Here is a 15132-nt window from a genome sequence, read left to right as displayed (position 1 = left end):
GTCCCGTACTTTTAATTGCTCGTTGTTGAACTTCACTATAAACGAACAAATCTGAAATTATTCATGAATTTGACACCGCCAAAATACTTCTGTTCCGAATCAGTAAAAACAAATTCCTGATGTACCACACCGAACCTAAACTGTTAAAGCAAAAATCGAACCTGTTCTTTTCCACGTTGTTTATAAAGAAAGAGGTCAAACGTTTGCCGAAGAGTTAAACGTTACCCGTTGTTTATGACATCCATTATGCCTTCAGAAAGAAACGGATTTTCGAACTAATACCATGTCACAATGTGTCGAAAACGTCCGGCTTTTCGTAATCCCTTTGAGCTCGTAGACAATCTGGACCGTAAACAAAGGCTATGGTTACGTATACACGTTAATACTAGTCACGCCCGGTTATAAAATGGACCTTAATACCCGGTTCTTTTTTTACGTTCTGCCGAATTCGTGCCTATGAAAGTTGGTGCCGTTTTTATTGCCTGAAGAAAGACACAATATCCTACATGCATCAGGTGGTTCCAGACTGAAATGTTTTTTTTTTCTTGCAGCGTCGATTTTGATCACTTCAATCCCACACACTTTCTTTCCAATATTTGCATTCATTGGTTTGGCCATAATATATATTTTCTGACACAATTCATTTGTCTTGCATTACATTTCTACTATTTTGAGTAACATTTCGTATTGGTCAAGATTTAGAACGACGACGAGAGGGCTCACCTAAGTAACGTGCTACCGGTGAAGTCTGTCAGATCGAGTCAATGTACCTACAGCATCAATATGTCAATGCGTATGAGTCAAAACACATTTTCATTTCAATATTTGCATGAAGTAATTTTGTCAATATTATAAAGACTAATGATTCTGTTATCGTGCATTTCATTTCTGGTAATTTTGGGGTAGTATTTCTTGTTCGTCAAGCGTTTAAATACCAGTTAAGCTTATATCTCGTAAGTAAGTTGTAATCATTGCATAACATTCGCTTTTTTGAGAATTTTTTTTTTTAAAAATGGGTACCATTTTCTCGCATTTATTTCTGTCATCTAGTCTATCGCTGAATATACTGTGACGTCATTGAATTTAATCTCCTCTCTTCAAAATGCGACATTATTCAGTGCCCGCTAATAATCTTCAAGGTAAAATATCTACCACATTCTAGGTCGTGCAGGCGTTTGTAAAGATGAGTCAACGTATTACGTTATCGTCTATGTAATGTCCGTTCTAAACTTGAAAACAACTGCTAATTGCATTTAGTTACGACTATATGACTAACATTGCAATAATTTACAGTCTAATGACATGTGCATTGTGTTATTATAGGACATGGGGTACATTTACTCCTGTGCCAATGAATAATACTTATTTATGTTTGTGTCTATGAATAATGAGATAGTGCATGATTGTCTCATCGCAAGAGTACAATCGTATGCCCATGCGTACAACGACTCTTGTGAACGCCGCATCTACTGGACTTCACCTGTCTCACCTGCCTGCCGGAAAAAGAAAATCATTTTTAGGCACGCAAAAGAAGAAAAACGATAATTGATCTCAATTAACCGTTATGTCTCACTCGTCACGGGTTGTAGCTGTTCTGTTGTACTTCGCTTTGAGTTGTCGACAAATCTATCATCGAACTGACTAACTGAATCGACCTCCAATGATTACTATAGACTGGTAAAGTAGAAGCGATGACATGAACACGTAATGTATATGCCATTTCAATCTCTGGTACCCACTTGGTATGTTTGTGTTGGTTTAGAACATAATACAGTTTACTACATTTGTTTCATTATTTTTTGGTATACTATATTTTCACTAACTATAAATGAATGTTTTGCCTGAAGCTAATACCGACGAAAATCGTATCAATAGTTACAATCCATCATATGTCTAAAATTCTTCACTGTTTTCGTTGACCATGGCAATTAATTTTGCATACTAGTAGCATATGTTCAATGTTTCAGATTTTCGTCTGGTCGCACTTCTGAAGAATTATAGTCTCAGCGCTAACAGACCACGTGAAAACATCCGTCTCGTTTTGTACCATGAAACTTAAGTTTCCATTTTAAAGAAAAGGGTTGTTTATAAGCCTATTACCATGGCAAAAGAGGAACAATGAAAGAGCGAAATACCAGGTGGGCAAACGAGTTTACGTAAAAAATAGCTATATCATCTTAAATGTAGCTACATTTATTTGAACATAAAAGGACACTCGTAATCGAGTAGGTGGTCTTTGCTGTCCTCAGAGACCTCACTTACATCATCTCCTTAGAGTAGTTAAGACCACAATAAAATGACCTTGGCCATTGTGGTTTTTTAGGTAATACCTATACGTTTATTGAACAAGAAAACGGTTGGATTAACAAATATTGAAACGTACTTTGAATTTCAAGATTACATAAGGCTGAGCTATGTATGAATACGTAAGACCTCTAATGGAAATCTCAAGCTTTTGTACCACGACATCCTGTAATTTTGGTAGTAGAAGATTAGGCATCTTTTCGGCAACTTGCGTTTATAGTGGCGGCAGTGTTCATAGGATGTGTAACTTATTGAATGTATGTACAGAACAGGGACAGCAGAAGGTTGTTGAATACAGGTAACTACTGAGTGAGATTGTCCCATGTCATGATAAAATTTAGTCAACTGTGCATAGACATGAGAAACTCACAATACCAGATAAATTTGATTGCATGTATTTCCTTATTTCTTAGATAACTGTACAGAATTTGCATATTGATTTTGCTTACACCTCGTATCTTTCTTTTTTTATCTTCACAGGAGTATACTGCTACTGTTAATAGTCTTTGCTGAAATGCTTCCTTGCTTAAAATCTACACACATACAGACGGAAGATGGTGAGTAACCTTTAATTTCTACAGCCGAATCAGATGCCCATTCTAGTCCTTGTGTATTTCACTTTGATTTTGTGTCTGTTAGCATCCAATTTGCAAATCAAGGATATTGGCTTGAGGTTTATGTCCATAACACTGAAATACGAGAGAGGTTGGAAATTGATCTTATTTCTAGTGGCCGTTCTATCAGTCTACCTCGTAAAAGTTTCCCTGTTTGGCTAATGTTGTGGTTAATCATACCATACGGTGCATACGGTACTGCACTACAAATGATGGTACAGAGATTGAATATACGTACGGGATGACATTAAGAGTATTGATAACTGTTATCATTTGCCAAAGGGCATTGCCCGCCATTTGCACATATGCTAAATCAATACTATGTAATTCCCAACTAAAAGTCGATCAAGCATACACGTACACGTACACGTACACAAACTCAACTTATTACATAACCCGAGCCGAAAAACAACACTAACATTGGCAGGGGCAAAACCCTTTCGGTAATTCGTAACATTAGGCAAAAGTTAGAACAAATATGTATATGTCCGATGTATTGTTTTCGCTTTTTACTCCGTAAGAAATATCATGAAAATATTCTTGATTGTACAAATTTAAAATATAACATGATTTTGATTCTGTTAATGCAGCTCAAAACCACCCTTGTCGCCATGGTAACTGCTCTGAAAACGATGACAACGTAGAGTCACAAATATTCATGCCTGAAATTATCAATGAAAGCCAAGACAAGTTACAAGCTGACGACCCATTGGAATATATGTTTGAATCAGATATTGCTTATGTGAGATACTGGACGGATTATTATAGAGTTTACGGTATCAAAGGAGCCAAGGGACAAAAAGGAGACAGAGGGCCACCGGTGAGACGCTTTACTTGGGTGTTCTTTGCCAACACACTTTATTAATTATATAAGCACTATCATTGGATGATACTGAACCATGTGATATCTGGGTGATGTTGAACGCGCGATGTGACGTTTCTCATATCAATAGATTCACGCATTGCCGTACTGTTTAATATAGATTTTTTAAAAAAAGTTTACATATTTCTGTGGCACATTTACAATGTCATTTAATATCGCATTCATTGTCTAATAGTCAGAATAATATATTATTTTCTTTAATTATAGGGTCCTCCAGGGTTAAGAGGACCTCCAGGCCGGCGCGGACCGAAAGGGATGACGGTAAATATGAATTCATTACCTTATGCCTTTAAGCTGGAATGATGAAGAGAAAAAGAACTACATGTTTTGTACAATCATTAAAAAGGCTGTGTATATGTTTATGTTCCTTTGTGTATGTCTACAGAATCTTTCACTCTATTAACTGTTTTTCTTGTCTACGGTTTGTTTGAAATGTCTGTCTCGCGAGACCATTTGTTGTGATTCTTAATTCAACACTGAACGGTAAATGGAAATGTTAGGTTCAAACGAAAAGTTCCTTAATTTGCTTTGCAAACGAAAGTTTCTTAAATTAGGTAGACACTATCCTACCATTAAATATACTATTGAGATGAATCAATAACGGATATTTTAGAGTTAGAGAGATGACACTGTTAGCTAATTTTATCAAAGTAATATTCAATTCTTGTAGAAGGTTACAAAGAGATGTACCTTTTACCAACAGACAGAGATACAATTCAAATATGACTTTACGTAGGTTTCTATAATAACCGCGATAGAACATAGATGTTGCATATCAAATAGCCAAGGCAACACTTTAAATTCTGTACTTATGCCTCTCATATTCACGTACTAGTTTTGTCTTCTTTTTTGCCAATGTTACGTCACAGGGACCGAGAGGAGCACGAGGATCAAGAGGAAAACGCGGAAGACAAGGAGATAAGGTATTGGAAAACACTTTAAACAACATTCTTCTTTTTCTGTTGTATACACAATCATGTTTACATTCACATAGAGAGCTTTTAAGTCAATGCTTACTTGTGTATAATGTTGACTCATTGGTCTTTATTCTGTGGATTAAAAATAAAAGCTAAGTGGCGTAATCAGGGGTTTAGTAGTCAGTAAGTTACCACCATATCGAAGATAAAAAATTGACTACAGCCTTCTCCTTAAAGACTTCCACTGATTAAACTAATTTTGAGACGTTCATTTCTTTGAAGTTACGATAGCGTGACTTTAGTTGATAACGTGTAAGTACACTTTCCTAGACAAACTAGTGTAGGGAATTTCAAAGCAATTTCAAAAATTTCAAAAAAATTTCAAAAGAATTTCAAGCATACGTGCATACGCTAGCATTATCCAGCGTGTTCAATTGTCTTTGTCTCTGATGATCGTTTACCAAAATGGTCAAACTTACAACCTTTCAAAAGTACCTATTCTGTGATTTTTGCATTTTGAAATTACTGAAAGCGCATGTTTGGTAACGGTAGGCTGTAAAAAGGGTCTAAATGTGATAAAAACTGACAGCCGCATCTGTCGATGATTCGTAACCCTCATTTTTACACCAAATCACATACATGTATCATTGGGTCTATATCGTAAATGGCCTTTGATTCGATTCGTGTTAAAATCTTCTTAAATACACGTTTAGGTTGAACTAGTAGAAATCACAGAAATAGAATTGGAAATACACGGATCGGGTAACCCTTTTCTCGTGAAAAGTATACTGTTTGTATGATTTATGTTGCACCACGTTACTACTTTCTTGTACACGTGCGAAGGTTTAATTTGCATGAAGCGAATACTTTCACACACGGAGCAGACGACCATTTTTTATCTTTCCATGGAAATGAATTCACATGTGGTATTGTCATCACAGCTGTTACAGACGACATCTCATTAGTCTTTATAAACTGAAGCAGACAGTTTAGAGTTGTAGATGATTAATTCAAACACATTTAGGTATTTGACCCGAACCGATGCAATCTGGATGCAATTTCAGTACCACTAGGACATCGCCAGATAATTACATGATGAATACTGCCGAAACACTTCTCTCCTTTCCAAATAGAATTATTTTAGTACCGCCAGCACTTCGCGCCATTTTAGTCTGTCAGAAAGAGAGCAAGGATAGTTTGACAACATAAACGTTTATCAACATCACTATAATGTAAATTTATTTGTTCAATTTTGTATATAAACAGAAACCAGAACTGTTATTTATTCCGCGAACTTCGAAATGTTGACTGTGCCGTTTTGCACGGTGCCGTAAAAAGGTAGTTGTTTGCGACGATGATATAAACGAAAGAATCGGCACAGAAGCTGAGGACAAAGGTTAATCGTTACCCGTCATATCAGAAGAGATATAGACATATTCTAGTATTTCCAATAACGAGAAACGTATGTTTTCCACGGGCAACAGAAGCGAATTCCTGTCGATAATTTGCTGTAAGATTTATCTAAGTGTGTATAGCATATCATGTAGTTTGGTGGTTAGTTTTGTTTACTTTTTGATTTCAGGGTGAACGAGGTGATGCTGGAACTCATGGCACTCATGGTTTTCCCGGTCGAAAGGTAACGTACGAGTAATTAATCACTACAGCTATCATGTACACAAACGTCGACAGCAAAACCCATTTGCTAAGCGAGTACATGTAGTTACACCATTACTGCAAAATTCCCACTTGATATACGGTGAGGAAAGACGACAGTTTAAGTGTATGCACCCAATGGAATGCCCACCTACTGTGAAACGTACTAAGAGTAATATATCAAATTAGAATCTAGAAAAGTGCAAGAATTCTTTGTACAAGTTTAAAGTTTATTCATAAGTGTATCTAATCCTAAGAAATGTTTTCCTGGGTTGTGCAAGATACAGTCAATAAATCAAACAATAAGACGATAGATGAATCAGTTATCCACAATGTTGCCAGTGATATTTTAGTGCCACCAGAACGATGGGTCAGCTGTGTCATCTGAAACACGTCCACATAGCTGTTAAGCCTAAACAAAATTGTTTGATTCCGGTTACCTGACCCCACCTGGTTTTTTACGCCGACCCTAAGATTTTTTTTTACATTTTCGAGAAAAAAAACAACGGAAAACAACGGAAAACACAACAACTTGAACTAGACACTCGCATATAAAAAAATCTATTTAAAAAATCTACTTACCCCACCTATTCTAAAACTGAGCATAATCGGAACCACACACTTTATTTTGTTAAGCCTAGTAAGATTTACTACCCCACTTTTGCACACACGCGAGTGCGTGTGTGGAGATGGCCAAAAGCCAAATGCGCCAAGTCAATCATCAATCGTCAACATTTATTTTAAAAACTTGACATTACTGCCATAATATGCACCCTGGAGGAAAGGTCGAGCAACTCCGGCGAACCATCATACACGCTATAATTTGTTTACTTAATGTTGTATACATTTCGTCATGTATACATGATCTTACACAGAATCTGTCCGTGTTATTCTTACCCGCCACAAACACAATTTCTTCTCAACAAATCGACTCTGTTTTTTTCAAATAAACACACAACCTAAAACTTACAGTACAAAATAACTTCTGGAAAAATGTATTTAAAAAATGTAAAAAAAAGGGTAAAATTTGACTCTTGCATCAACTTTATGGAGAAGATCCTTGTTTTGTTAGCCTTACAACAGCACACAATATCATTACAATACTGGTGGGAATCGAGTTTATAACTTCCGAAAGATATCAATGAACCATATTGTTTAGGCATGGAAGGAGAGGGCTAAGAGGTCCGTAGTATTACGAGCAAACTACACAGCATCAGATGAAATGTAATGTCCCCCGCGTTTGACACATATCACGAATAATCAGGCTAAAACAAATGTTATTTCAATTTAACCTTTTAATGTGAAAGACACGTTCCAGTGTAAAACTAAAAGCTGCAAGGCTTTAGGGATAATGTCAGCTAGAAACAGTCCTGTGTAGACTTTAGCAGAGGGGTCATAGACAGGTCAACAGCCTCCAAGGAGCAGATGAATATTTTAGTTTCAGAGGTAATACAAGTCTTCGTAGAAGTGTAACCTATTGATGAAGTGGATAATATGAGGTAGACACTTGAATGGAGTATCAAAGCTTATATATTTCATGGTCTTGTTTTTAGTTATGCTGTAAATAGTGACTTTTGTTTACTACAGATATGGTTGCCATTTGGTCTAATGTGAATAATGTCGCAGAACAAAGTGACGTACATATGTTATTAATAATTTGGATGCTTCGATGTGAGCTTAGATATCACCATATAGAACTGTCTTTGAGATATAAATGTCATTTCTGTATGATTCTGATGTCAATGAAAATTTCTTGGTGCAGCCAAAATAATGTCATCGCATTGTTCATTCAGTTTGCCAAAATGCGATGCGACAGATCTCTAAATTGCTAGACTGTTGATGATGATAACACGTTTCCTTAGATGATGGCGTATTGAATAACTCACCATACAAGAAGCCTCCAAAATAACGCAGATGAATCAATATTTTTCTCCAACTCGTCATTGGTCACTATTCCTTATTGTATGGTAATATCTGTTGTATTTATTTTTACAGGGCGATATGGGGGATGTGGGTATTCCAGGACCCGAGGGCGAGGAAGGCCCAAAAGTAGGTCATTATTCCTTCTCATCATGTACATGTTTGTGTTCATGGTAAAATTAAATTGAAGTTCTCTTACTCAGAATTAATGATACCCATTCAACCTTTTCACTTTTGCGTGAATGAGAATAATCATAGTGAGGCCCCGCTAATATATTGATATCTGCTGGACAAAGATATTGTGTAATAAAGTCACAGATATACGATACTGACGTGTGTAATTGGTTACTTCGAAATGTAAAAAATTCAGACAAAACGAGTCTCCTAAAAGTGTTTATTTTCTATGTTTCAGGGAATGCGTGGCAGAGACGGAATTCTTGGAATGAAAGGCGAACAGGTAGGTTAACTTTTGTTGTCGAATGCTTCTTTTCCTTCCTTCCTACCTACCTACCTACCTACCTACCTACCTACCTACCTACCTATAATCAATTATGTCTCATGTTTCTAGAGTGACACGATGCTATTTCTAATACTTTATTAATCTTAAAACTATTTTCATTGGTAAGTGCTTCTAAATATGTAAATTTCAAGAACCACCTGTTGAAATCAATTAATATTAATATTAAACATGTATGTTATTTGCATAAATCATGTGATATGAGGACTTGACTGGTTCTTTTGCAGGGACCACCTGGTGAGACGGGTTACAGTGGTGCAATTGGGCCAACAGGAATACAGGTAACAACTGTCAAAGCACCACGTTCCAAAACCAAAAATCAGAGATCAACAGACTAATAAAAATAAGAAATAACAAAGTATTTCTGGCCGTGAAAACTTGCACGAAATCAGACATTCAAATTAATAAAGTAAATGTAAAATAATTTAAGTTTCGAAACATTGCATGGTGAATTAAATTATAATCATGTCAAAAACGGCGTTTATAATAATAATACATTATGTTTTTTATTGTGATTTCTGTCATTTGATTTACCCACAGGGTCCGCCAGGAGTACCGGGACGACAGGGGCTTGCCGGTCGAACAGTAGGTCAAACCTATTTATCAAACATCACACTGCTTAATACCTCATAATACGTCCATTTACCACTTTCGACTGATGTAGGATGGTGTCTTCTGTTTTGTTTGTTGCCGTCCTTTACAAAAATTTGTGTGGAAACGAGGATGTCCTAAGTAAAACTGTCTTTTTCTGTCCACCATCAGAGAACTAGACCGACCAAAATTCCCACTAGTTTTTATTTTTATAAAAAAGTAAAACAGGTGAAGGTAAATCTATCCATTGCGATTTTCTTGTATTTACAGGGAGATGCCGGACAACTGGGTCTGATAGGAATACCTGGTGAAGATGGACCAATGGTAGGTTGCTTGATTTCCTTTTTCTGCCTCATCTTTATCTTGTTCAAGACGATATATATAGTAAACCAGTTACTTATGGCCGGCGTTTGCTATCTCATTTTAGGGGGTTCGTGGTCCAGCAGGGCCAACAGGTCCACAAGGAAGAAAGGTAGGCAGACATTTAAATCTTATTTTTGAAATGCCACCGTTTATCGAATCAGTACTAACCTTTACACAATTAAGTTTACTCGTATGGCAGTAGATCGATTCTTGTGTTGCTTTTTATGAATATACGTAATAAAAATGACGTGACGTCAAGCTGCTATAGACTGCGCACGTGCATAGCATAATGTTAGCCACACCATAACATATACAAAGGGATTCCTTTACCTTTTATGTCATGTCTAAACACATCAATATTTTACTGTTCCTTTCAGTCTGAACCGACTATTGACTATTGACATTTTGCTTTATTGATTTGTTTTGCTTGGATTAAACTAAACGATCGGTTCTTTAGCCACGAGGAAAGGGCCTGGGAATTGACAGTGCAGATAACACTCAACCACTACTATGCCTGGGAACACAACTATCACGATCTCCAGGTCAAAGTTCCTACAAAGTCAAATAAAGACTTTCATTTGGTGTAATTTTATTATTGTATCATAAATCATTCTGACTTTTGACACGTGGTGCAAATTAAAACTTGTTTTTCGTTGTTGTAGGGTTTCCAAGGGAGGCAAGGTGTCCCAGGACGACCTGGAATGGATGGATTTCCGGTACGTGTTCCTCAACTAATCAACCGTTTTACTGCTAATCTTGCTTGGATTCTAATAACGCTGTACATGTATTTTTGACAATGATGAGACGTCGAACGCAAGATGTCTTTCAAACTAACATATGTATTATTAATGAGGTAGAAGGACATTCGAACCAACATCATCACCCCCTCAGGCATTTGTGCAAATATACTACTCGCTTATCCTGGTCAATCATAATGCGTCTACCATTCGTATGGTATGGCATTCTCATCACGCTTGAATTTTTGCCGGATTATTTTCAATTTTAAAGGTAAAAATAATGTTCTACTATACTGCATGATTATACATTTACCTGACATACTTTCCGTCTTTCTTTTACAGGGTGTGATCGGACCCCCTGGGCTAACGGGTCCATACGGTTCACCGGTATGTAAAATAATACTCTCTATCATATTGGAAACAATCGGGTCAATCACCAGGCCTTGGAAGGACAGTTGACGTATTCGTTGTGGGGTGGAAATATTGGCAAATCAGACTGCTAGTAATTTCACTTTTGTGACAAACGTAGACTCTAAATCATAAAACTTGAGCAGATTTGACTAAAAGTATTAGATACAGTGACTAAGAATTGACAGGATCACTGCCTGGCCATGGTGTACTCAAACGTAGACTGGATGCCAACTTGGTCTCTACTTGAACCACGTGTGGTCAAAGTCCTTCAATCAGCACAAGATGCTGTTCATCCAATCAGTGAACCCCAATTGTTGTAGTGATGTAAAAAGTGTGTAAGTAGCATCCTGAGCTGACAGGTATACCATATTTGGACATTACATAACTGTCCCAATAAACACTAACTTTATGAGGGGTTGTGTTATTGGTTAGAATTTTGTGATTGATTAACAAAGACATGATGTTAATGACTGTGTGGGTGGCTGTGGGTGAATTTTAAATTGCATCTCATGACTTCTAGAGCAACGACTTTGACTATACTGTGAGTGGAGGTGTAAATCGTAATGATACCGTATATGAACTAAACTAACGCAGACGCCGACACACAAATCGCGTGTACCATGATGTTACGCTGCGTAGATAAAAGTGGAAATGTTTAGTCTAATACACTGTCCTTCCTTCAGCTGATCAGACATATTTGCTCCTGATTTAGTTGACAGTATGCGAATGTTACAAGTTGCTTTATCACGCCCCACTTTCACAATTAGGCCAAATTTCATTCAGGATGTTGGTGTAACCTCGTGGTCGAAGATTACATCGAGGTACATTATATTACCAAACTAGTGAACCGATGTTTATCACCAGTCGGACACGTCTCATGGGGATTTGCCTGCTCGTACATTCTTTATTACACTCTTGTATTTGTTCTCGATTCATTAAGTTTTACAACCTACACAGAATGTTTTGTTCCTTTCAAACTTTTAGGGCGATACAGGTCTTCCAGGGCTACCAGGGCCACTTGGCCCTCTAGGGATAAAGGTAAGAAAGACCTCTCAGCTGGGAATTATTATGTGTCGCTCCTTTTATTCTCCAGTTACCACGGATGAAAGTTTGTCTGGAACTCTTACAGTTCTATTTAACATTATAATGCCGGCGTTAGGAGCGGGACATTTTTGCCTGGAGGTCTCGCCGTTTTGAATGTGATCTAAGTAACATCAAACACATCACTGGCGCTAGGGACAGGATCTTTTATTTGATGGAGAAAACAAATTTAAACCTAACCCCCATTTTGGTCGTAATTCTAAGACTTACACTCCATAAATAACTTCGAATTATCATCCCACTACTAGCCTAGCCCCACACCTGTTGACGTTTTCTACGATCATCCTCTCCATGTATAGTCAAACGGACAAATTTACCGAAAATGTGGCTTAACCGCCTGCTGGGAAAAGGCTGAAAAGCACATGTCAGTAGTAATCCATCATAAACTGACAGGCAGTTGTAATTGGTTACTTCATTCCGACAGTTACTCGATCTTTAATGTTCAATGAGTACGACTAAATCCCACAGGGAGGTGATAACGTCGTGTTTATATAACAGATTCGCTGGCTTTTTTTTTTTGGGGGGGGGGGGTTAAAACGGAATGCTGTGCTAGTGTTGTGCTAGAGTAACCCATTTGACTATACGGGTGGAGATGATCATATTGGGTATGGGAAACTAAACTACTCCATTACATGCTGTACATAGGCGTTCATAAACTTTCTGTTAATGTTGATGATAGATTCAGACATGCCAACAGTAGAGTACAAGATATAATTATTGAAATATTGAATTCGCTATCTGCACAGCTAATATATTTATCTGTTATAGTTTGTGTAATGACGGGTGTAAGCTGTTGTTGTTGTCTTTTTGAAAACAACGTCTGACATGAGTATACCTTAAACCTTGCTTACAGGGAATGACGGGAGATCCTGGCCTACCAGGACCATCTGGGCAGCAGGTAAGAACCAAATTATCCTGATACATTTTGACATAGCAACAAGTCTTATTAGAAAACTTACGAATATTAAGATATGTTTATTCCATATGTACAATTTCGTTTTTTTCCGTCTTGCGTTTTTAATCTGCCAAAAAAGTATTTTCAATCTGATTTTGCCCAAAAGTGTTCTCTTTTTTCGCATAAACGATGATGTGAACATTCCACCACAGTTATTTGAAAAATACATGTCTTTATTATACTTTTTTAGTTCTAACCAAATTCATTTTATACCAAATTTATAGCATAATAATTTCACAACAAAATAAAAAGTGATAACATTCGAAGATCCTGAATGTCTGGCCATTTTGTATTTGGAATGGCCTACACACATTTATATGATATTGAATATTGGCGTATTTATTGCAATTTTGTCAGGGTAGCCGTGGCAATAATGGATTTAAAGGAGAAATGGGCGACATTGGAGAAACGGTAGGTTTAATATCCATCTATGCTTCGTACATTAGGGCAGAGAAGTCATTAAAAATTCGAATGCCCCATGGACTATTTGTAATGTGTGGTCCAAATATTTTGAACATGCTCATGAGTCATGTAATCACTCGTAGAACTACTAGACTTTGTTTATGTACAGCTACTTCATGTACTTGTAGGCCAAGAGTTCTGTTGGACTGATTCTCCGCGGATCTTTTGAGACTGGGTGTAATGTAATGACTCGTCACCTCTAGACATAACTACAAGTTTAATACACACTCACAAGGCAAATTGGTGGTGATGGTGTAATAATGATAGTCGGCGTCCTTGTCTCCGTTTGTAGAGTTTGATGGCTGGTTATAGAGCCCGAAAAAGTCACATGGTCAACCGTTAAATAAACAAAAATATAGTGTGCTATGTACTTTTAGATTGGTGGATAAGCCACGCGAGCTAGTAGTAGACAAGATGCGCGATTTATACCTGTGTATACTTAATTTTAAATGACATGGTACATGGTGTATCATGTATATTACGCCAATTATTGTTGGACATCGTCATAAATTAGTATTTTCATAAATTACAAATAAAATATTCATTATAGATATGTCGTGTTGTTCAACCCTATCAGACTTCTTAACCACGACTGTACTAATCTATCCAATATCTTCCACAGTGCAATTGGTTTGATTGCAGCCAATCAAATACTGTTATGCTGTAAAAGTTCTCAAATGGGCCATGATGCCATCCTTTCAGAGCTGATTTATGAGACCAGCCACCTAATCTTACGTCAATAGTAAACATAAGTTTCCGGCCGAAGTCTGACCTTTTATCAAGTACAAACAATTAACAAGTATCACCATGACAACAATCGTTCTTAACATCAGAAGCAGAAACTATATTCTGTCGATTTGATTTTTCATCTACATACTGATCTCTGTTTGAACTTCTAATCACAAGTTCAAGGCGTGGCCTAAATCATTTGATCTAGCAGGTACAATCCCACAGAATAGTACAGACGGGAGTGCTGCATGGCTGATAGCGTGGCACGAACTATGTCTTCGTGAACGTTTATTTTCTTGTTCCTCTACTTTATCGACATGTTGCTTCACGTTCATTGCACCCCTCAAACCCCCTCCCGAATTCTCTTTTTTTCTCTCCTAACCTCCATCTCTCCGTTTATGTCCTCCAACTCCTGTTCCTCTTTCCTCCTCGGTCAATCAACGTTAATACATAGTGACATGAAATAACAAGTAAGCCCTGCTAGTAATGTCATTTATGGTATAAACCAAATATTATGACGTCATTATTTCGAATGAGATAACCTTTGGATTCATTTCAGGGGGACCGTGGAGAGCAAGGCATGACGGGAGAACAGGGGAGTGACGGGCACAGGGTATGTATGATTTTTTTTTGTAAATTTGATCAACTATAAGCTTATTGTGAGGTGGTGGCATTGTTGAAATTCAGCATGACTTTTGGTTAATTTATGTGGGTTAGATTTTATATAAGAAACACAGTACAATTATGATTTTCAAACATTCCCTAAAGTTTCGGAGGTGTTTACAACTATTCAGTGCAGTTTTCTTTATCAACATACACATTGTCTTTATCAACATACACATTACATGTATCTCATACACAATATTTTTTAAACAGTTTCCGTTTGTCAGCCAGTCTATGACTTTGCGATAGAACTACACGATATAGCATAGTGTTTCTTATTTGATAAGTTTCTAATCTAAAAAGGGTTATAAC

The 15132-nt window shown here is 37.0% G+C and overlaps 1 protein-coding gene across 2 annotated transcripts in view; it reads left to right on the top strand.

Moving 5' to 3' along the window:
- The window catches only part of LOC144440881 (uncharacterized), a 64492-nt gene that overhangs the window by 21833 nt on the left and 27527 nt on the right, over nt 1-15132 (top strand). The window contains exons 1-18 of one of the 2 annotated variants that reach the window (XM_078130322.1): nt 2050-2138; nt 2785-2861; nt 3509-3738; nt 4009-4062; nt 4671-4724; nt 6301-6354; nt 8367-8420; nt 8704-8748; nt 9036-9089; nt 9349-9393; nt 9670-9723; nt 9827-9871; nt 10425-10478; nt 10842-10886; nt 11895-11948; nt 12865-12909; nt 13324-13377; nt 14717-14770. In XM_078130322.1, coding sequence (XP_077986448.1) covers nt 2119-2138; nt 2785-2861; nt 3509-3738; nt 4009-4062; nt 4671-4724; nt 6301-6354; nt 8367-8420; nt 8704-8748; nt 9036-9089; nt 9349-9393; nt 9670-9723; nt 9827-9871; nt 10425-10478; nt 10842-10886; nt 11895-11948; nt 12865-12909; nt 13324-13377; nt 14717-14770 — 1092 coding nt within the window. In that variant the 5' untranslated portion in view covers nt 2050-2118. Of the gene's footprint in view, nt 1-2049; nt 2139-2784; nt 2862-3508; nt 3739-4008; nt 4063-4670; nt 4725-6300; nt 6355-8366; nt 8421-8703; nt 8749-9035; nt 9090-9348; nt 9394-9669; nt 9724-9826; nt 9872-10424; nt 10479-10841; nt 10887-11894; nt 11949-12864; nt 12910-13323; nt 13378-14716; nt 14771-15132 lie in introns of those variants that run through there. The other variant, XM_078130321.1, reaches the window with a different exon arrangement.

This window comes from Glandiceps talaboti, chromosome 10 (assembly GCF_964340395.1).
Source record: "Glandiceps talaboti chromosome 10, keGlaTala1.1, whole genome shotgun sequence".
NCBI classification, from domain to species: domain Eukaryota; kingdom Metazoa; phylum Hemichordata; class Enteropneusta; family Spengelidae; genus Glandiceps; species Glandiceps talaboti.
This window is presented reverse-complemented; position numbering and strand designations above follow the sequence as displayed.